Source organism: Scyliorhinus torazame, chromosome 13 (genome assembly GCF_047496885.1).
Source record: "Scyliorhinus torazame isolate Kashiwa2021f chromosome 13, sScyTor2.1, whole genome shotgun sequence".
Taxonomy (NCBI): Eukaryota; Metazoa; Chordata; class Chondrichthyes; order Carcharhiniformes; family Scyliorhinidae; genus Scyliorhinus; species Scyliorhinus torazame.
In genome coordinates this window covers 78,430,497-78,453,936 of record NC_092719.1, presented here as the reverse complement: position 1 = coordinate 78,453,936, position 23,440 = coordinate 78,430,497, and the positions used below count along the sequence as shown (strand labels likewise).

The window sequence follows — 23,440 nt, the reverse complement described above, 5'->3', positions numbered from 1 at the left end:
TCTGATATTAGAGCTTATACTGTTCCAAAAAGAGAGAAACAGACTGTATTATGTTCAGGAGAGAGAGAGAAAGAGAGAGATTGGGGGAGTTAGAGAGTGGGGAGGGGGAGATAGAGAGTGTGTGAGTGGGTAAATCGACCTACTGGTGAGGAGGGCCGGGCCTCCCATCCAGGGGATGAGGTTCTTGCCTTGCTCGTGGAACTGGACCTTGTTATCCTCCCGGAACAGTTTATAGGCGTAGCCAAAAACCAGCAGCTCTACCACCTTCTTCTTCTCTTCCCCCTACTGCTGCTGCTTCTTGCGGTGGTTGGGGAAGTGCAGGCCGGAGCCTGGGGCATGACTGCGGTGTGACTGTAGAACCCCGGACCCTCCCGCCCTACTTCCGACGCTTCTCCAAAGCACTTCTGTCTCACAGCGCCAAGGATCCGGGTTCAATCCCGATCCGGGTCACTGTCCGTGTGGAGTTTGCACGTTCTCCCCGTGTCTGCCTGGGCCTCACCCCCACAACCCAAAAGGTGCGCCGGATGGATGGATTGCTCCTCAATAAGATTTTTTTTTTTTTTAAAATGAGCCCCTTTGTCTCAGTAGAGCAATTGTGTGCCTAGCATTTTTTTTTAGCACAACTTAAGGCTTTAATAGACTAGAACTGTTCCCCAGCAGCTCAGGTATAGAATGAGGGCTGCTGGGACGGCACCGACTCTTACACCCCGCCTAACACGGCGGAGCTACATACTATACAGCCAATGGTAAACCCCCAGGTTTAACGAATGGAACTTCAGTCTCTCGGGTGCTGCAATACCTTTTTTAAAAATAATTTTTATTAAAGGTTTTCATAAAATATCAATAACAAAACGAGAAAAAAAAGAACCCAACAGGGTTAAGTACAAAACGCAATCTAGAAAAGCAACCCTCCATACCACCCCCCCCCCCCCCCCTGTACATAGATAATAAATTAACATTAACACCCCGGCTTAATACAGCAGGTATATACACCCCCTCAGACCCTTCAGTGCAAATAACAAAACAATAATAAAGTAACCCCCCCCCCCCCCCGAGCTGCTGCTGCCATTGACCAATGTCTATCGTTCTGCAAGAAAGTCTAAGAACGGTTGCCACCGCCTAAAGAACCCTTGTACCGACCCTCTCAAGGCGAATTTCACCCTCTCCAATTTAATGAACCCCGCCATATCGCTGATCCAGGATTCCACGCTTGGGGGCCTTTCATCCATCCACTGAAGAAGAATCCTTCGCTGGGCTACTAGGGACGCAAAGGCCAGAATACCGGCCTCTTTCGCCTCCTGCACTCCCGGCTCCTCTGCCACCCCAAATATTGCGAGCCCCCAACCCGGTTTGACCCTGGATCCTACCACCCTCAACACCGTCCTCGCTACGTCCTTCCAATATTCCTCCAGCGCTGGGCATGCCCAGAACATATGGGTGTGATTTACTGGGCTCCCTGAGCACCTAACACACCTGTCCTCATCCCCAAAACACCAGCTCATCCTTGTCCCGGTCATGTGTGCCCTGTGCAGCACCTTAAACTGTATGAGGCTGAGCCTCGCGCACGATGAGGAAGAGTTCACCCTCCCCAGGGCATCTGCCCACGTTCCTTCCTCAATCTCCTCTCCCAACTCCTCCTCCCACTTACCATTTACCTCCACCACCGAGGCCTCCTCCTCCTCCTGCATCACCTGGTAAGTTTCCGAGATCTTCCCCGCTCCCCCCCCCCCGAGAGCACCCTGTCCTGTACTGTGTGTGACAGTAGCCGCGGGAATTCCACCACCTGCCGCCTGGCAAACGCCCTTACCTGTAAGTACCTGAAGGTGTACCCCGGGGGGGGAGCCCGTACTTCTCCTCCAGCTCACCCAGGCTCGCGAACTTCCCGTCCACAAACAGGTCCCCAACCTTAGTATCCCTGCCCTGTGCCACCCCAAAAACCCTCCACCTGTTCTTCCTGGGGCGAACCGGTGGTTCCCCCGTATTGGGATCCACGCCGAGGCCCCAACTTCCCCCCTGTGCTGCTTCCACTGCCCCCAAATTTTGAGGGCAGCCGCCACCACCGGGCTCGTGGTATACTTCCTTGGAGGGAGCGGCAGCTGCGCCGTTGTCAGCGCCCCCAGACTCGTACCCACACAAGACGCCGTCTCCAGCCTCTTCCATGCAGCCCCCTCCCCCTTCATCACCCACTTGCGCACCATCGGCGCATTGGCGACCCAGTAGTACCCACATAGGTTGGGCAGCGCCAGTCCCCCCCTATCTCTACTCCGCTCCAGGAACACCCTTCTCACCCTCGGAGTCCCTCGTGCCCACACAAACCCCATTATACTCCTGTTAACCCGCCTGAAAAAAGCCTTCGGGATAAACATGGGGAGGCACTGGAAAGGAACAAAAACCTTGGGAGCACCGTCATTTTGATTGACTGCACCCTACCCGCCAAGGACAGCAACAACGCGTCCCACCTCTTGAACTCCTCCTCCATTTGCTCCACCAGTCTTGTACAATTAAGCCTATGCAGGGCCCCCTAGCTCCTGGCCACCTGGACCCCCAAATACCTGAAGCCCCTCTCCGCCCTAATCCCCTCTCCTGGTCCACTAGATGAACTACGAACGGCTCGCTCTTCCCTTGTTGAGCTTGTACCCCGAAAAGTCCCCGATTTCCCTAAGAATCCTCATTACCTCCGGCATTCCTCCCACCGGGTCCATCACATACAGCAGCAGGTCGTCCGCATAAAGCGACACCCTATGCTCCTCCCCACCCCGCACCAACCACCTCCAGTTCCTTGACTCCCTCAGTGCCATAGCCAGGGGTTCAATCGCCAGTGCGAAGAGCAGGGGGGACAGGGGACACCCCTGTCTCGTCCCTCGGTGCAACCGAAAGTACTCGGACCTCCTGCTGTTTGTGGCCACACTCGCCATCGGGACCTCATACAACAGCCTAACCCACCTGACAAACCCCTCCCCTAACCCGAACCTCTTCAGCACCTCCCACAGGTACCCCCACTCTACCCTATCGAAGGCTTTCTCAGCATCCATCGCCACCACTATCTCCACCTCCCCCTCCCTCGCCAGCATCATGATAACGTTCAAAAGCCTCCGCACATTCGCGTTCAACTGCCTCCCTTTCACAAACCCTGTCTGGTCTTCATGGATGATCTGTGGCACACAATCCTCAACCCTCGTGGCTAAGACCTTCTCCAGCACCTTGGCATCTACATTTAGCAAGGAAATTGGTCTGTAGGACCCACAATGCAGGGGATCGTTGTCCCACTTCAGGATCAAGGAGATCAGTGCCCGGGACATTGTCGGGGGCAAAGCCCCCCTCTCCCTTGCCTCATTAAAGGTCCTAACTAACAGCAGGCCCAGCAGGTCCATATATCTTATATAGAATTCAGCCGGGAAACCGTCCGGCCCCGGTGCCTTCCCCGCCTGCATGCTTCTTATCCCTTTGATCAGCTCCTCCAGCCCAATCGGGGCTCCAAATCCCCCCACCAGTCCCTCTTCCACCTTTGGAAACTTCAATTGGTCCAGGAAGCAGCCCTCCCTCCCTCCTCCCCTGGGGGCTCGGATCGGTACAATTCCTCGTAAAGGTTCCTGAAGACCCCATTGATGCCAACCCCACTCCGCACCAAACTCCCTCCCCTGTCCTTAACTCCCACGATCTCCCTAGCTGCGTCCCGCTTCCGAAGCTGATGCGCCAGCATCCGGCTTGCCTTTTCCCCATACTCGTAAATCACCCCCTGGGCCTTCCTCCACTGCACCTCCGCCTTCCTGGTGGTCACCAGGTCGAATTCGGCCTGGAGGCTTCGCCTCTTCCTCAACAATCTTTCCTCGGGCTCCTCCGCATACCTCCTGTCTACCCTCACCATCTCCCCCGCCAGCCTCTCTTTCTCCCCCCGCTCCCTCCACTCCTTGTGGGCCCTAATGGAGATCAGCTCTCCCCTAACCACCGCCTTCGGTGCCTCCCATACCATCCCCACTCGGACCTCCCCGTTGTTGTTGGTCTCCAAGTACCTCTCTATACTTCCTCGGACACGCTCGCTCACCTCCTCGTCTGCCAACAGCCCCACCTCCAAGCGCCACAGCGGGCGCTGGTCCCTCTCCTCCCCCATCCCCAAGTCCACCCAATGCAGGGCGTGGTCTGAAATGGCTATTGCCGAATACTCAGTATCCTCTCCTCTCGCTATCAGCGCCCTACTCAAAATGAAAAAGTCAATTCGGGAATAAGCCTTATGGACATGTGAGAAGAATGAAAATTCCCTAGCCCCCGGCCTTGCAAATCTCCAAGGGTCCACCCCTCCCATCTGGTCCATAAACCCCCTCAGCACTCTAGCCGCCGCCGGCTTCCTACCCGTCCTAGACCTGGAGCGATCCAGTGCCGGATCCAGCACCTTGTTAAAGTCTCCCCCCATTATCAGGCCCCCCACTTCCAAGTCTGGGATCCGAACCACCATACGCCGCATAAAACCCGCATCGTCTCAGTTCGGGGCATACACATTGACCAGTACCACCCTCTCTCCCTGCAACTTACCACTTACCATTATGTACCTACCGCTATTATCTGCCACAATGCTCGACGCCTCGAGTGACACCTTCTTTCCCACCAAGATCGCCACCCCTCGATTTTTGGCATCCAGCCCCGAGTGAAACACCTGACCTACCCACCCTTTCCTCAATCTTACCTGGTCTGCCACCTTCAGGTGTGTCTCCTGGAGCATAACCACATCCGCCTTGAGCCCCTTCAGGTGCGCGAACACACGGGCCCGCTTAACCGGCCCATTCAGTCCCCTAACATTCCAGGTTATCAGCCGAATCAGGGGGCTACCCGCACCCTCCCCCGCCGACTAGCCATGACCCCTCCTCGGCCAGCCACGCGTTCGCACCCCAAGCCCGGCCCGTTCCCCACAGCGGCATACCACCGTCTCGACCCCCCCCCCCCGGGCTGGGAACCATCCTGGCTGATTTACTCCCCCCATTGCACTTCCACAAGTCAGCTGACTCCTGCTGACCCCGGCCACTCCCGCCTCTCCTTCGACTCCTCCCATTGTGTGGCACACCCTCCTGTCCCTTTCCCCATCCATAGGCTCTCCCCCTCCCCCTTCCATTCTAAGCACGGGAAACAACCCTCGCTTCCCCGCTCCGGCCCCGCGCCCTCCAGTCTTCAGCGCGGAAAAAGCCCGCGCTTTCCACCTACCAGGCCCCGCCACCTCTGATGCAGCTCCTTTTATAGGCCCAGTCCCCTCACCTCCAACTCGGGTCTCCCCCTCTCCATCTCACCGCCGTCCACCACCCCTGTTCCGTTTACCTACCCCCCTCCAAGAGCCCCCCCGATCAACCCAACCAAAACAGTGCCCAACCCGCCCCAACCACCCTCACCGACCCGAAAGAGAAAAACACAGAGAAAAAGAAACCCGGGGCAATACAAAGGACCCCCCTCGAAAGAAAAATAAACATAACATATCAACCGCGGTCTCAATCTGTGTCCAACTTCTCGGCCTGAACAAAGGCCCATGCTTCCTCCGGAGACTCAAAATAATGGTGCCGGTCCTTGTAGGTAACCCACAGTCACGCCGGCTGCAACATGCTAAACTTCATCCCCTTCCTGTGCAGCACCGCCTTCGCTCGATTGTGCCCCGCCCTCCTCTTCGCCACCTCCGCACTCCAGTCCTGGTATATTCGAACATCCGCGTTCTCCCACCTGCTGCTCCTCTCCTTCTTGGCCCACCTGAGCACACACTCCAATCGACAAACCGATGGAACCTCACCAGCACCGCCCGCGGAGGCTCGTTAGCCTTGGGCCTCCTCGCCAGCACTCTATGGGCCCCTTCCAGCTCCAGGGGCCCCTGGAAGGACCCCGCTCCCATCAGCGAGTTCAACATGGTGACCACATAGGCCCCCACATCCGGCCCCTCCAGCCCCTCCGGGAGGCCCAGAATCCGCAGATTCTTCCGCCTCGACCGATTCTCCATCTCCTCGAACCGCTCCTGCCATTTCTTGTGGAGCACCTCGTGCGCCTCCACCTTTACCGCCAGGCCTAAGATCTCGTCCTCATTGTCAGAGATCTTTTGTCGAGCCTCGCGGATCGCCACCCCCTGGGCCGTCTGTGTCTCCAGCAGCTTATCAATAGAAGCCTTCACCGGCTCTAGCAGGTCCGCTTTAATCTCTCTGAAGCAGCGCTGGATACCCTCCTGCTGCTCCTCCGCCCACTGCATCCACGCTGCCTGGTCTCCGCCCGCCGCCATTTTGTTCTTCCCTCGCACCTTTTTCGGGTCCACCACCACCTTTTTTGTCGCTCCGCTCCTAGTTGAAGCCATATACTGACTGGGAGTTGTTATAAACTCCTTCCCACACCGGGAAACGTCGAAAAAGTGCCTTTGGGGGCCCTGAAAAGAGCCCAAAGGTCCGTTTTTGTGTGAGCCGCCGAATGCGCGACTTAGCTCCGCATAGCCGCAACCGGAGGTCCTGTGCCTAGCATTTTAACAACTATTATTTTCTTTCCTGCCCTGCACTGTTAGTGTTTTACAATAATATTTAAACCTTGCATTTTTCTTTAAGTAATGGAAATTCTGAGCATCTTGCAGGGTGACCCTTGTAGTTGAAGTAATCTTGACTCTTTCAGTGAAATGCTGCCATTTGCGGTGCCTCCTTTGCATTCGTGGAGACCATCACCGCACAAGGTTTTTCTTCTGAACTCTCTTGACGAGAGCTTACGGACACATACAGTTTAATAGCTAAATTGGGAAATTTCCAATTATTGTTGAGGTACTTAACAGAAGAACAACATTCTTTATTGTTGGATAGACACTGATATGTTTGATGGTTAAGCTACTGATTAGCTGTTTCAGAAGTACCAGTGGGCCATTACTGAGATATTGCAATTATTTAGTAAGTTATTATTGTAGGAGCAGTTTCTAGCCACTTCAGTTCATATTTTTTCATAATTCAGCATCTAAGACAACTGGGAGGGTTTCCATGATTGAGACACTATGGGCGGGATTCAGGAGGCCTTTTTGCCACTTGCGCAAATACCATTATGGCCACTAAACCTTGCAAGAGGGCCATAATGGGATTTGCGTTAGCGAAAGGGCGTTAACCTGCTTTCCATACATTATAACTTGTTGATATATACTTACCGGACTTGACGCTGTAATATCTGCCCACGCCTTATTCTCCCATCCAGTTGTCGCGACATCACGCTGGTGCAAATCACTTGCTGGCTTTATCAGGCCCCTTCCCCACCAGAGTGACGGCACAAACCACGCCACCAGATTTTCTCTGCGCTAAGTACCAGAAAATTTAAAACTGCGTTTTTGGAGAGAAACACACCAGTTTTCAGTCAGACCCTGATAGTTTACCCTTTTCTTTGGAAAATTTTGCCCTATGGCTATTCTTACCCAGCAAATGAAGTGCATGTCTGAAATGCACCTGATAATATTGGGCTTTTTTGAGCATCACAGCTTTTACTCAAGTTTAGTTGGCCAGCAAGCTATTGCTATTTTAACCTGGCACATAGTTACCAAGCATAGCATATTGTTTAAAATATTTTTTGATTTTCTCACAGGTTCAAAGGCTATGCATTTGTCAATCACAATGTGGAATTTGAACTCCCTAAACCCTTGGCTATGAGTGACATTGCTGTGCGGATCTTGCATACCCATTATGACCATATATCTTGCCGCAGCCCCACTTTTTATGCTCATCAGAGAGCCTTTAAAATTAAGACCACTGCAGTTGAAATTGGAGCAGCTCCAAATGAAGATGAGGAGCCACAGGCAGAGGGTGAGCAACAGGAAACTATTGAAGACCAGAAAGCACCTGAAGAACAAAAAGCGCCTGAAGATCAAAAAGCTTCCGAAGAGCAACACACTCTTGAAGCCATGCAGTCAATTGATGAAGAAGGAAAGGCTCCTCGGCTATCAAGAACAAAGGTATAGAGATGTTGGTTTGCAACTTAGAAGCAGATCTCCATAGTTTAATCAACATTATTTCCAGTAAATCTGAAATGTGCAGTGGCACACTGCCAAATTTTGAGATGCATGGGCTCTGAGAAAATGTGTTGGCCATATACTTTCCATATCTACAATCACGTTGTTTTCCAAAATATTAATCATTTGAGTCCCCAAACATCAGTAAAATTCTGCTTTTTAAGTGAAAAATATTAGTGCCAGTCGGCATTTTATTTTGGACCATATGGTATTTTGAATCATTCGTCTTTAGCAGAGCAAGAATGTAATTGTGCAACGGTTTAATTATTTAAATCAATCCGATTAAAACATTAATTACAGATTTATATTATCATGAGGAGGTGGTGGTGTAGTGGTATTGTCACTGGACTAGTAAACCAGAGATCCAATGCTCTGGGGATCCAGGTTCAAATCCTGCCAAGGCAGATGGTGGAATTTGAATTCGATGAAAATCTGAAATTAATTCTAACGATGACCATGAAACCATTGGTCGAGTGTTGTAAAAACCCATCTAGTTCACTAATGTCCTTTAGGAAAGGAAATCTGCCATCCTTACCCGGTCTGGCTGCCATGAGGGAGGCAATCAAAATGGAACTGAAAGAGGTGGTGAAAGAGGTGGCGACGGAAGAGATGGCCGCCCTCAAGCACATGATAGATGTCCTGGGAAAGAAAGTGGAAGCCCAGGAAAGGACGATCCTGGACCTGGAAAGGGCGACAACCGACCAGAGTGATAGGATCGTGGCTCTGGAGACCGAGGTGAAGAGATTGGTGGCGGCCCAAGGGAACCTGAGGGGAAAGATAGAGGACCAGGAAAACAGGTCCAGGCGACAGAATGTCCGTATTGTGGGGCTGCCAGAGAGGATGGAGTGAAGGGATCCAACAGTCTACATCGTCCAAATGCTGGGCAACTTGGTCGGGAGGAACAGCTTCCCAAAACCCCCAGAACTCGACAGGGCACACGGGTCGCTCCGGCCAAAACCCAAGACTGGGGAGCAGCTGAAAGCCATCATTGCGAAGCTCCATTGGTACCAGGACCGGGAAAAGATCCTGAGGTAGGCCCGACAGACAAAGTTGTGCTCATGGGAAGGACACAGAATGAGGGTTTATCAGGACATTGGGGCAGACCTCACGAACAAAAGGGCTGAATTTAATAAGGCAAAATCGGCAATCTATAAGAGCGGGGTGAGGTTCGGCATGTTGTTCCCGGCCAGACTCTGGGTAACTTACGAAGGGAAAGGACATTATTTCGGCACCCTGGCGGAGGCCGAGGAGTTCGTAAAAAACAACAGTCTAAAGAAGGAACAGACGCAGCAACGGTGAGGGCAGTGGGGAAAAAGACGGAAGGTGGAGGAAGAAACGGAACCAAGATCTGCTGTATGGACACTGTGTTTTTGCGGGACTGCGTTGCCTTGTTCTCAGACTAAAGTAGGAGGACAGAGAGAGGGAAGTGAGGAGAGGGGAAGTAGATGAGGGGGCGCGAAGGGAACGGAGACGGATAGGAAAGAGTTGGCAGCGAGACAGACACAGGCCTCAGCAGGCATGGAGCAGACCGAGGAATCAAGATGGTGCCGCAAGCAGCCACTTTGGAGGGTCCCTAAACAAAGGGAGACCCTGGAGTGCAGGGGCGCATCCACGTGGCTTGCACACAGTTGGCGGCCATGTTGGGTGCCCCCTGGACAAAGGGAAATCTTGGAACGCAGGGGCCGAACCTCATGGCGAGAACGGCGACCGTGGCCATTTTGGACGGGTCCCCAACAAAGGGAAACCAGAGTGCAGTGGCGCGTTCACTAGGTATGTATGGTTGAACCCGCAGGACCGGGGGATCAGAAACCCCCCACCAGGATTGTCACCTGGAACATAAGGGGACATTACGGCCCAGTGTAAAAATCCAGAGTCTTCACCCACCTGAGAAGCCTGAAGGTGGACATAGTTTACACACCTGAGGGAGAAGGACAGATTACTGGTAAGGAAGGGCTGGGTGGAACAGACACACTATTCATGCTGCGGGACGAGGGCTAGGGGAGTAACCATACTGTTCAGCAAGAGCACGGGATTTACTGAGAGCAGGACGGTTACGGACCGAGGGGGACGGTACATCATGGTTAGTGGTGTCCCTGCCCTCTCATACTCTCTCCCTGCCTCTCACACTCTCTCCCTGCCCTCTCACACTCTCTCCCTGCCCTCTCACACTCTCTCCCTGCCCTCTCACACTCTCTCCCCGCCCTCTCACACTCTCTCCCCACCTCTCACACTCTCTCCCCGCCCTCTCACACTCTCTCCCCGCCCTCTCACACTCTCTCCCTGCCCTCTCACACTCTCTCCCCACCTCTCATTCTCTCTCCCTGCCCTCGCATACTCTCTCCCTGCCCTCTCACACTCTCTCCCTGCCCTCTCACACTCTCTCCCTGCCCTCTCACACTCTCTCCCTGCCCTCTCATACTCTCTCCCTGCCCTCTCATACTCTCTCCCTGCCCTCTCATACTCTCTCCCTGCCCTCTCATGCTCTCTCCCTGCCCTCTCACGCTCTCTCCCTGCCCTCTCATACTCTCTCCCCGCCTCTCATACTCTCTCTCTGCCCGCTCATACTCTCTCCCTGCCCGCTCATACTCTCTCCCTGCCCGCTCATTCTCTCTCCATGCCCTCGCATACTCTCTCCCTGCCCTCGCATACTCTCTCCCTGCCCTCTCACACTCTCTCCCTGCCCTCTCACACTCTCTCCCTGCCCTCTCACACTCTCTCCCTGCCCTCTCACACTCTCTCCCTGCCCTCTCACACTCTCTCCCTGCCCTCTCACACTCTCTCCCTGCCCTGTCACACTCTCTCCCTGCCCTCACCCACTCTCTCCCCGCCTCTTACACTCTCTCCCTGCCCTCTCACACTCTCTCCCTGCCCTCTCACACTCTCTCCCTGCCCTCTCACACTCTCTCCCTGCCCTCTCACACTCTCTCCCTGCCCTCTCACACTCTCTCCCTGCCCTCTCACACTCTCTCCCCACCTCTCACACTCTCTCCCCACCTCTCACACTCTCTCCCCACCTCTCACACTCTCTCCCCACCTCTCACACTCTCCCCCCACCTCTCACACTCTCCCCCCACCTCTCACACTCTCTCCCTGCCCTCTTACGCTCTCTCCCCGCCTCTCATACTCTCTCCCTGCCCTCTCACACTCTCTCCCTGCCCTCTCATACTCTCTCCCCACCTCTCATACTCTCCCCGGCTCTCAGCACGGTAGCATGGTGGTTAGCACCATTGCTTCACATCTCCAGGGTCCCAGGTTCGATTCCCGGCTTGGGTCACTGTCTGTGCGGAGTCTGCACATTCTCCCCATGTGTGCGTGGGTTTCCCATAGGTTTCCTCCGGGTGCTCCGGTTTCCTCCCGCAGTCCAAAGATGTGCAGGTTAGGTGGATTGGCCATGCTAAATTGCCCTTAGTGTCCAAAATTGCCCTTAGTGTTGGGTGGGGTTACTAGGTTATGGGGTTATGGGGATAGGGTGGAGGTGTGGGCTTGGGTAGGGTGCTCTTTCCAAGGGCCGGTGCAGACTCGATGGGCCGAATGGCCTTCTTCTGCACTGTAAATTCTATGATTCTCTCATACTCGCTCCCTGCCCTCTCATATTCTCCCCCCGCCTCTCATACTCTCTCTCCACCTCTCACACTCTCTCCCCGCCTCTCACACTCTCTCCCTGCCCTCTCATACTCTCTCCCTGCCCTCTCACACTCTCTCCCTGCCCTCTCATCCTCTCTCGCTGCCCTCTCACACTCTCTCCCTGCCCTCTCATACTCTCTCCCTGCCCTTTCATACTCTCTCCCTTCCCCCAACACACTCTCTCCCCACCTGCTCCCTCACACTCTCTCTTCTCCTGTCCCCCTCACACTCTCTCCCCTGTCCCCCATACTATGTCCCCCACTCCCCCACACTTTCTCCCCCTCCCCTACACTGTCTTTCCCCCCACCCCACACTCTCTCCCCCACACTTTCTCCACCGCCACCCCACTCTCTCTCCCCCGGCCCCTCACCCTCTCGCCCTCCGCCCCTCACACTCACTCCCTCCGCCCCTCACACTGTCTCCCCTTGATCCTCACACTCTCTCCCCCCACCCCTTCACACTCTCTCCCTCTGCCCCTCACACTCTCTCACCCCCTGCCTTCTCACACTCTCTATCCCCCTGCCCCTTACACTGTCTCTCCCTCCACCTCCTCACACTCTCCACCCCACTGTCTCACACCTCTCTCCCCCCACTCTTTTACACTCTGTCTCCCCTCCACCACCTCACACTCTTTCTCCCCCTTTCCCTCAACCCCCTCACACTCTCTCTCACACAGTCTCCAGTCACTCACTACTCCGGTGCCGGTGACCCTGCTCTGCCTGCCTCGCACACTGGGGGATATGGGTCCTGGAACTTAACTTCAAAACTTACTTTCCCACTCTTTGCTGCCCGTACAATCATCAGCTGGTTGCTCTCTACAATTTCTGTCGATCTCGATGTTGGTGACCGGTCTGTCCTTGGCCGCCCCTGCTACCTCCAGGGCCCGTTCCTTGAAGGGGGTGAGGACCCTGAGGTCCTGCACCCCGCCGCCCATCTGAGCCCTCCCTCTTCTGTTGTGGGACAGCTTCTCCTGCGGGGTCACAAAGGGGGCATCGTGAGCCGCACATTTCATGCATTGCGGGTGGGGGAATGGGCATGGCGGGGACAGGTGTGGGCACCATGCTGGGCATGGGTGGGGTGTGCTGGTGGGTGCCAGGGTGTACTGGGGCACGTGACGGTAATGCGCGGCAGTGGACAGCGTGGGGTCATTGCTGGGGCCCCCGGGGGTAGAAGGCAGGACCGGTGCCAGGGAGCCAATGCAAACTCACCCGTGCGGCCCGGTGGAGATCGTTGCAGCATTTATGGCTGCCCTTCTGCTCAGACTTCCCGACCTGACGGTCCCTGCCACTGCCTCCTAAGCCACATTGGCTGCCCTGTGGCTGACCCTGCAACCCCCTCGGGGAATCAGGGTGTCCCGTCTTGACTCCACCGTGTCCATGAGCCTTGCTAGGTCGGCATACCCGAATCACTGCGCTGGCGTCCTTGGTGACATGTCTGCGTGCTATCTGGGGTCGGCTCTGCGGCACTGGTTTAAGTACTGCTCCCCTTTGTTAGCGGGGTGCTGCCAAGTTTGGTCTCGACGAATCCGCTGGCAGGACAGTCATTTGCAGCGGGAAGCCTGTGGGGCCTCGTTAACTGGCCTAATTAACATCAGATACCGGTGATGGCCTCGCCAGGTTGGCATTAGGAAACGCCCAGCATTTTCCGCTCGCTACCACACTTCGAACGAATTTGGTTAGATCGTGCCCAAAGTGTGGGCTATACTCCCCAGGGCTGAAAAAAGTGACTAAGTGTCGCTAGATAGCACTGGGGAACTCACCGGCAGAGCTGGCGTGAAACCCTCAGCAAAACCTGCCACAAATGACACTCAGTAAGTTTTCCATTAGATCACCCCATTATAAACTTTGTCAAGTTCATCTCTTTCTTTATAAGACATTTTGCAGCCGACGACAGTGATATTCAAACATGCTGCATGTTTTCACTCCAGACTGTCTGCAGGCTGCCGATATGAATGTATCGGAGGAGGTTTCTGGCCTCAGTCTGTCAGTGACAGCTACCTGCATCTATTGAAGGGCCTGCTCACCTTTACAGGTCTCAGGAACAATTCTCAATCAAACTCACTACTGGCTGCTGGGAAGCAGACCTTACATCACCTCTCATGACTTATTTAAATCAAATAACCAGTCATCAATTTTGAATTAAAGCATTATCTGATAATGACCAAGATGTTTGCCATTGAATTTGACAGCCTTGGTCAACCTGGAACAGTTACTGTCCTCAGCTTGTCAATATGCAGTTATGAAGAACATCACAACCAGTTTGTGTTGCGCTGAGGTTCCTTAAGAAATACACTCTGTGATACTGTTATCTTCTGATCCTAGCAATATAAAAATACAAGTTTAGAAAAATGCCACATTCCCATGGAGGTGTTAGAGAATTTACCTTTCTTCCTCTTCTGAATTTTGGAAACTCCACCTTGCAAAGCCTCAGCTTGATTCTTTTTTGTAATACAGGCCAATTTGTGTGGTTGGGTCAATTGTATTGCAGTTGACTATTTACAGTTTGCTACAATCTCCTTGAAACATGAAACTTTGCATTGGTAGTGTGAATTAGAAAGATAAGCTTACTTTATTTGAATTTCAAAGTAAGATTGTCATATAACACTTATACTGTGATGCTTCCCAAATTACCTTCCACATTTCTTACATACATCCGGCAAATGCAAATCTTTGCTTGAGTGGACAATTTACAAGTCCTTAACAGTGAGGTGCTTGACATTATGGCCCAGGGTTTAGAAAACTCCAAATATATCACGGAGTTCACCTGCCCTACAACTGTTTATTGATTTTGGTTACGATGAGCACAAGGGCTTGCCTTTCAGGTGTTATTCAACAGAGGCCTTCAGCACTTTTAATCAAAAACAAGCTTTATTCAACAAATTTAGTTAACATTTTTATAAACACACACAGTAAGCATTTTATCAGCTACAAACATAAATACCCCACACAGCTACAGTAATCTATGTATCACTTTTAACAAATTTCCCCCTTTAACTGTTCCAATTTAATAACAAGATCCCATAAACCAGAAACCCCTTTTCAAAAGTGTGGCCCAACACATGGCACTCTTACTATTTTTAAGATTTGGTATGGTGTTATGGGCGAGGCGTTTTCAGAACCCTAAAATGTATCATGGAGTTCAACCAACCTCTCCCTTTAATGGATTGTTGCTTTTACAGCACACGGCTTGTTCCCTAGGAGTGGGATTGCAATTATGGACATGTGGGTTTTAGTTTTCGGTTTGGTCCCCGATCCAGGAGAACCATCGGTTCATCCCGGGGAGAATGGATGGAGGGTTCCTGAGCTGGCACAGGGCAGAAATTAGAAGGATGGGGGACCTGTTTTTAGATGGGACGTTTGCGAGCCTTGGGGCGCTGGAGGAAATATTCGGGCTTCCCCCCGGAAATGCCTTCAGGTACATGCAGGTAAGGGCGTTTGTAAGACGGCAGATGAGGGAGTTCCCGCTGCTTCCAGCACTCAGGACCCAAGTTAGGGTGCTCATGGGGGTGTGGGTTGGGGAGGGCAGGGTCTCGGCGATCTACCAGGAGTTGCAGGAGGAGGAGACCTTGGTGGAGGAGCTAAAGGATAAAGGAGGAGGAGCTTGGGGAGGAGATAGATGAGGGTACGTGGGCGGACGCCCTGGGTAGGGTTAATTCTTCCTCCTCTTGCGCCAGGCTTAGCCTGATACAATTTAAGGTTCTTCACAGAGCGCATATGACAGGCGCCAGGCGTAGCAGGTTCTTTGGCGTGGAAGACAGGTGTGGGAGGTGCTCGGGGAGCCCAGCAAATCATACCCATATGTTCTGGGCGTGCCCGTCGCTGGATGGGTTCTGAAGGGGTATTGCGAGGACGATGTCTAAGGTGGTGAACACCCAGGGTAAGCCGAGCTGGGGGTTAGCACTATTTGGGGTATCGGGCGAGCCGGGAGTATAGGAGGCGAAAGAGGGCCGGTATTCTGGCCTTTGCGTCCCTGGTAGCCCTGCGGAGGATTCTGCTACAGTGGAAGGATACTTGGAAGCCTGGATCAGCGACATGGCAGGGTTCATTTAATTGGAGAGGGTAAAATTTGCCTTGAGAGAGGGTCTGTGCAAGGGTTCTTCAGGCGGTGGCAACCGTTCCTAGACTTTCTAGCGGGGCGTTAGGAGGTGGTCAGCAGCAGCAGCCCAGAGGGGGGGGGGGGTGTACTTTGTGTTTTCTACTGTGTTTATTATTGCTTAATGGGGGGTTTGTATATTCGGGGAATTCATGATGAAGTTGTAAGATGTTTATTTATGTGTTCTTTGATTTTCCTTTTTCTGTAAGGGGGGGGGGGTTTGTTGAAAATATGTAAAAATTTGAATAAAAATATTTCTAAAAAAATTAATAAAATGGACACGTGGGTTTTTAAACACAAAACAATAATTATTCCACGAACTCAACTTAACATCTTAAATAAACATTGGATCTCTTAATACCCCTTACTTCAAAGATAACTCCGAAAATATTGCAACAGTAAATAATTCCTCAAAATGTTCCTTCAAACTTCCAAAAGACTTCACACCCTTAAACAGAATCAAATCAGGTTAAAGGCGTTACTGTTATGAGTTTAAATTACCCAAATGATCCAGAGATAGTCTTTCATGGCAGAGATCCAGCTCACTGCAAAACACAGACACTCCCAAGCTCTTTTCAAACTGGCTTTCTCCCTTCAAGCAACTCACAGCAAACCAGAACTTCTCAAGCTGCTGTCTGTAAATGGCTTTCTCCTTTTAATCAGCTCACAGCAAAACAGCCAGGCACTTTGAAGCTGCTCTCAGCAAAACTGAAACCAAAAGCAGAAGTGAGCTCAGCTCCTCCCCTGTGACCTCACTTCAGTAATATGATCATCTCCATTCCTTAAAGGTACATTGCTTAAACATCCATTTCTTAAAGGGACTCTAACATGACAATGGATACACCGGTTTCCTTTCCAAAACAGTAGGTTTGAATTCCTTCCAGAAAACAGTTATCACTTTTAAGTTAGCAAGTAATCTGGAAACAGCTTTTAAACTGAAGATAGAGAGACACTTCTTTCCAACCTGTGCAGTACAAAACCAGGTCAAACTCAAAGTGAAAGTAAAACTCAGAGCCACAGCCCATCTCCACCCACACAATTACATCATTGAAACCATGTGATAAGGCAAAACCATTTCTTAAAGGGACACTTCCATGACATTGACCTTGAGTGCTAATTGGAAGACTGCATAGCAGGCTCTACCCTGGGATGTAAACCCCCATTTTACCCCAAAATCGACTGCAGCAAGTAAATATACTAGCCAGGACACTGGGGAGAACTCTCTCTCTGTTCTTCTTCAAGGTAGTGCCATGGGACCTTTTACATCCAAGGATTTGGACCATTATAAACCAATTATTTTCCTATACTTGCTTGCTTTTGTATTTGTAAGACATTAACCTATTTAATCACGAGGATGCTAATTTGGGTTCTGTTTCATTGTAGTAATGCGTGAGAAATTTTTTACAAAAGGAATAAAAAAGTTTAGAATCACAGAATTTACAGTGCAGAAGGAGGCCATTCAGCCCATCAAGTCTGCACCGGCCCTTGAAAAGAACATCCTACCCAAGCCCACATCTCCATCCTATCCCTGTAACCCCACCCAACCTTTTTGGACACTAAGGGCAATTTATCGTGGCCAATCCACCTAATCTGCACATCTTTGTACTGTGGGAGGAAACCGGAGCACCTGGAGGAAACCCACGCAGACACGGGGAGAACATGCAGACTCTGCACAGACAGTGACCCAGGCCGGGAATCGAACATGGGACCCTGGAGCTGTGAAGCAACTGTGCTAACCCTGCTGCTTGTAGTGTCATATTTTCTAATAATGAAAAGATACTTAATGTGTATATAAATGAAGTATTTTGATGACATTTGATTGATTGAATTTTCATCATTTTTTCATTAATTTGACTGGAAAGAAGTAATGGGCGACTTGCTCCATCTTTCGCTTTACCTCTTTAGATTTATTAATCGCAATCCACATCCTTTATACTCACAATCCACAGGTAAAGGTAAATCTGACTTTAAAACATCTCTACTAATACTGCACCTTTTAGATTTCTGGAGCAATGCATTCCTAATTTTAATAATGTTCAAGAGATCCAAATTAGATGAGTGCAGATATCTCAGAGGCTGGATGGGATGAAGCCATGGAGGTATTTGAAAATTAAATTTGAAAATAAAAATGTTGTTTGATCAGGAGTCAAGGTAGGTCAATTAACACAGGGGTGATAGGTGAATGAGACATAATGTGGATTAAAACATGGACAGCAGAGTTTTGCATGATCTCAACCATGAAGATTGTTTTCTCCTGGTTTACAGTTTCTATGATAAGGCTATGTTGTAATCAATCCAATGCACAATGTCCTATCATGACAATATTGTAATAAACATATGCAACTGTAGTGTTGTTATTGTCAATATCCTTTCTAAAATATAACCAATTCACTACAATTTTGTAGAGCGCAGCCAGCACCAGTTCCAAAGATGAAACAGAAATAAAAAGCTCAGCATCAAGCAAGGACGTAATCGGCGAAGATGTAGATAAGAAGTTACCGGGAATCGATACCATTCAAGGTAGGAAATAATTCATGTCAATTTTCTTGCAGTCTTAAGAAATGATTGAATCCAATTTTTTTTGGAAGGTTTAGAAAATCAAAATAGGATATGGTTCCCCCAAAATGCTATGGTTGGGGAGGGGATGAAATTGTTAATTAAAATATTCAAGACTAAGAATGATAGTTATTTTGTTGTGAAAGGAGTAAATCAAGGTGGACCAATGAAACTGCATTTTCCAATCGTGACTGGGAATTGGAAGTGTCAAAAACATGGCCATAATTCTAAGGAACTTTTCTGAAGATATGGAAATGAGAGAGATGTTTAATTCAATGTAAGTGCTATGATAGTGGGAGAAATGCCTTCAATTCACAGGAGCATTATAACACAAAAGATGACACAGTGCTACATAGGGAACTATTAAGGCGGGTGACCAAATGCTTGGTCAAAGAGGTCGGTTTGAAGGAATGCCTTAAAGGTGGAAAGTGAGGTCGAGGGGCAGAGTGGTGTAGGGAGAGAAGTCCAGACCTTAGGACCTATGCAATGGAAAGCATGGCCGCCAGTGATGGAAAGGATTAAAATTGAGCAAGTTCAAGAGGGCAGAATTAACTGAGCGTGGACATCTCAAAGTGTTGTGGGACTTGAGGAGATTAGAGAGGTGGGTGGGGTTGGGGGTGGGGGGGGGGGGAAGGAGGGGGGAGGTGGGGGGGGGAGCAGGAGGGTAAGACCTTGGAGGGGTTTGAATACAAAGATGACCGGCAGCTAATGTGTGTGGAGGGGCAATTGGGAAATGGAATTGAAGTGTTGGGTGCTCTGAGGTACAGACGAACCAACACGGTTGTGATTGGTACAACGCAGTTTTATTCCATTAAACTATTTATACATCAAACTTGGTACTCAGCACGTTGTGACTGTGTGAGGGTCATGCTTTGAGGTCCTGGTCCTGTGCCGTCTCCAAATGGACTGCCCAGGAGGTGTCGTGTTTCTTGTTTTATACTGTGTCTGCTCTTGTCTGTGATTGGCTGTCGTGTTATGTGTGCTAATTGGTCCATTGCTCTGTCTATCATTATGTATGTGTTATGATGTATGTTTGAATATCATGACATCCCCCTATTTTTACAAGATTATGTGCCTACGTGGTTATAAATATAAATGTGTCCTGAGTGCAGCTAAATGTGTGTGTGTGCGTAATATTTACATCATGTGCATGGGGCTTAACTATATACAAGGGGCGATGTCAGGTGTGACATGCTAACGAGGTTGTACCATGACAAAAAGAAAGACAACGTGGAAATTTGGAACGATCAAACGAATGCCTGTAACGAGAAAACAGAGATATGTTATAAAACAGTGGTTGCAAAAGCTTAACGTGTGAACAGTCTCATAAGTCCAGTCTAGTAGGTGGGCGACGAATTTGGGTTGACCGTCAGGGTGGCACACCATTCATCGCCCGAATTGATGGTGTTGACCCGGTTCCCATCAATGACCGCAACCCGGAAGACGTCTTGGTCATCTGTGTCGTCGGTTTGGATGTCGTGATGTGGAGGCTGAATGGTCCGCACGTTCCTGCGAGGTTGTCGGAGATGTGGACGATCAGCAGGTTGAGCCGCTCGACAGTAGGCAGCGTAGTGGCCCATCTTGCCACAGCGTAGGCATTGTCGGGTTTTTGCAGGACATTGCCCTTTTAAATGTGCAGCTCCACAGTTGCTGCACGATGTGACATCATGGCATTCGTTACGCCACTGCGCATGCGCAGTTCGGTCTTGCGTCGGGCGCGCCTGCGCAGCACGTCCCTCAGTGTTGCCGTAGGTTTTGGCGTGCACAAACGCGGGAGGCCTTGAAAAGCGCGCGAAACGGCCGCCCTTGTCCGGGCCGCGGGCCGGGAGAAACTCGATTGCCTGGACACGTTCCGCCTCGTGGGTGGCCTGGCTTGCCGATTCGGTCGCGTGGGACCCCCTCCGTGCTGATTCGGTCGCCTGAAATTGGGCATAGCGGCTAGTCGCATTCTCATGCAGGACACAGGCTTCAACTGCAGATGCTAAGGTCAGGCCTTTTATTTTTAGAAGCTGCTGGCATAGGCCGCCGGAGGCAACGCCAAAAACGATCTGGTCCTGGATCATGGACTCTGAGGTGGTGTCGTAACCGCAGGACTGCGCGAGTATGCGGAGGTGTGTTAGGAAGGACTGAAAGAGCTCATCCTTACCTTGCAGGCGCTGCTTAAAGACATACCTCTCAAAGCTCTCGTTGACCTCAACGTTGAAGTGCTTGTCGAGTTTGAGGAGGACCGTGTCATACTTGGCTTTGTTCTCGCCTTCCGCGAACACCAAGGGGTTGTATACATGGATGGCGTGCTGACCTGCGGTAGTGAGGAGCATGGCAATCTTTGTTTCGTCCGAGGCGCCCTGTTTTTCATTGGCTTGCATGAAGAGTTCGAAGCGCTGCTTGAAGAGCGTCCAATTTATGCCCAGGTTCCCAGCGACTTGCAACGGCTGCGGTTTGTTGAGGGTGTCCATGGCTCAGGGTGGCAGATTTGCTGGTAGGTTTCGATTCACTTCTGGTACCATGAAGTGTTGGGTGCTCTGAGGTACAGACGAACCAACACGGTTGCGATTGGTACAACACAGTTTTATTCCATTAAACTATTTATACATCAAACTTGGTACTCAGCATGTTGTGACTGTGTGAGTGTCTTGCTTTGAGGTCCTGGCCCTGTGCCATCTCCAGATGGACTGCCCAGGAGGTGTCGTGTTTCTTGTTTTATACTGTGTCTGCTCTTGTCTGTGATTGGCTGTCGTGTTATGTGTGCTAATTGGTCCGTTGCTCTGTCTATCATTATGTATGTGTTATGATGTATGTTTGAATATCATGACAGGAATTAGGTATGATTTACGACACGGACAGCAGTGCTTTGGATGACCTCAAGCTTACATAGGGTAGAATGTGGGAGACCAGCCAGGACTAGTGCTAGTGATAGTGATGGAGCCAAAGAGATCAGATCTGCATTGCGGTTCATCAACCCACCAATCCAAGTTTTTAAAAAAAATGTCTATTTATTGGGAATTTCAATTTCAAAAATTCACAACAAACAAACAAAAGCAGAAGTATAGCTCTAGGTATCAATGTACAGCAGGTACAACATGAAAAAATAGTCATTACATAATTGGGAATAAATAAGACCAGATGAATCAGGGACAAAATCCCCAACATCTTCCTTCCACTGATAAATGACCTGGTGCACCCAGACAGGATACAGGCAACATGATAGACCGATATCTCACCCACAGCTACAAATCAAAATGAAAGAAGAAGAAAACAATACCGTGAGAACCCCAGTAATAAAGAAACATTGACTAACTCTTACAGCACAATTTAAATTCTTCTCCAGATCAAGGTCAGAGCAGACAGCCATCCTATACCTTTGAGATGGCAAAATGACAAAAACAAAGACAAAGAGTGGACCGGGCACAGCCAAACCTTAATACTCAGCCTAGATTCTTCCGTAGAAGAAGTAAAAAGAGCAAGAACGAGAGCCAAGAGCAAGTATCCGAACTGCCATAATCCCATCTCCCAGCCGCAAATCAAAGGAACAAATGGATTCCCAGATCACCAGCACCAGCACCGCCCACAAGACGACACCAGGATATTGTGACAAGAACCGAAAAGAGTATAAACTGGTCCCATTGATAAAACAGGGAAACCCACTGCAGGATGGGAAGGCCATTAGAGCAAACTCCAGACTAGGGAGTGTCCTGGGAGGAGGGAGGGCAACCCATACTCCCCCAAGAACTGCAAGACCCCCCTCTCCCCCCCCAACCACGACACTCAAAGGGAGAACGGATTAGGCCACCCAAAAGCCAATGTAGGTCCATATCTCAGTGCTCATGAAACCAAGGCCCACCATCAAACACCACCACAACCAACCCTCACGTGCATCAATACAAAGAGAGAAGTGGAAGTAACGCCCCCCAAAACTCTCAAAGTCAGAAGAAGAGTGAAGAAGACGAGCACTAACGATCCTCAGATCCACAAACCAACCTCACTCACAAGAGCTCTGACAGCAGTTGGAACAGTCAATGTGAGAAACCCATATCAGGAGAAACAGCCGACTCCTCCATAAAAGGGAATCTAACAAACCCCAGACCTCAACAGGATAATGCACAGTCCTGAAGAAAAAAAATGAATGAGCTCTCACTCGGTGTCGGTTTCATGCCAAATCGCAATTCTCCGGTGCCTCCGTTCCGCTCAGCACATACAGTAAACACCTTTGATATATCATTAGCGGGCCTGACCCAGTATTTTCCAGGTCCTCTGTGATTCTCCGCCTCCACCGGGGCGAATTCCCGACGGCGAGATTCACTTGTGCTTTTAAAAATCTGAAACAGGCGCCATGGCTGCTGAGGGAGAGAACGGGGGTATGGAAAGTGTCCAACATTGCCATGGTTTGCTGATAATTGTGTTGTGCGGCTGGACGGGGTGGGGGGGGCTTCAACCAAGGCTGGGGGAGTAACGGGGGGGGTGGCCAGGAGGTCGGCTGTGGGGTCGGGGTGGGTGGGTATGGAACACCATTATCGCAGACTGCAAGGCAGCCATGCAATCATGGATACCGCTGACTGCCCACTGTGAACCTAGGGCCACAGGTGTCTTTCAGGGCACCCCGCTAGGTGCACTCTGGCCTCAGCCATCCCATCAGTAGGATGGGCATGCTCCAGCGCAACCAGTGCCAACTTGTTGGCTGGGATAAGTAAGTGTGGGGCGTAAAGTGTGTATATGCAGCTGCAGCTTGTCAGCCTTCCGAGTGTTGGGAGCCGGCGAAACCCGCACCATTTCTCATTGGAATCGATTGTGGCACTGGGGCTAGCCCCTCAACTGTTGCTGAATCGGTCCAGGTGCGGAGCCTGTTTTGCTGTCATGGAAGTCTGCATATCCAGCACCGGCATCAACACTTAGTCTCAGGAACGGAGAATTCTGACGATTAAATCAGGATCACCAGCAGAACACATTCACATAATTAATTTCCCTGCAAACAAATAAATTGACAGCAACAGACAACAACATTATTATCAGGGAGCGAAGTCCAGAATGACAGCTGAGATGCGAGGCAGTTATCAGGATAAAGATTCTCCACTGGCGATGGAAGAAAGCAGAAAGAAAGGATAAAGCAGGATAAAAGACAGTAAGCACTCTTCAAGATCTTCCAAGGATTCCAAACGCAAAACCTTATTCCTTCCAACATGCCATCTCACC

The 23,440-nt window shown here is 50.7% G+C and overlaps 1 protein-coding gene across 4 annotated transcripts in view; it reads left to right on the top strand.

Moving 5' to 3' along the window:
* Window positions 1-23,440, top strand: part of dnai7 (dynein axonemal intermediate chain 7) — a 184,643-nt gene that overhangs the window by 82,482 nt on the left and 78,721 nt on the right. For all 4 annotated transcript variants that reach the window (XM_072471822.1, XM_072471824.1, XM_072471823.1 and 1 more), the window contains 2 exons: window positions 7,558-7,924; window positions 18,103-18,217. In XM_072471822.1, coding sequence (XP_072327923.1) covers window positions 7,558-7,924; window positions 18,103-18,217 — 482 coding nt within the window. The remainder of the gene's footprint in view (window positions 1-7,557; window positions 7,925-18,102; window positions 18,218-23,440) is intronic.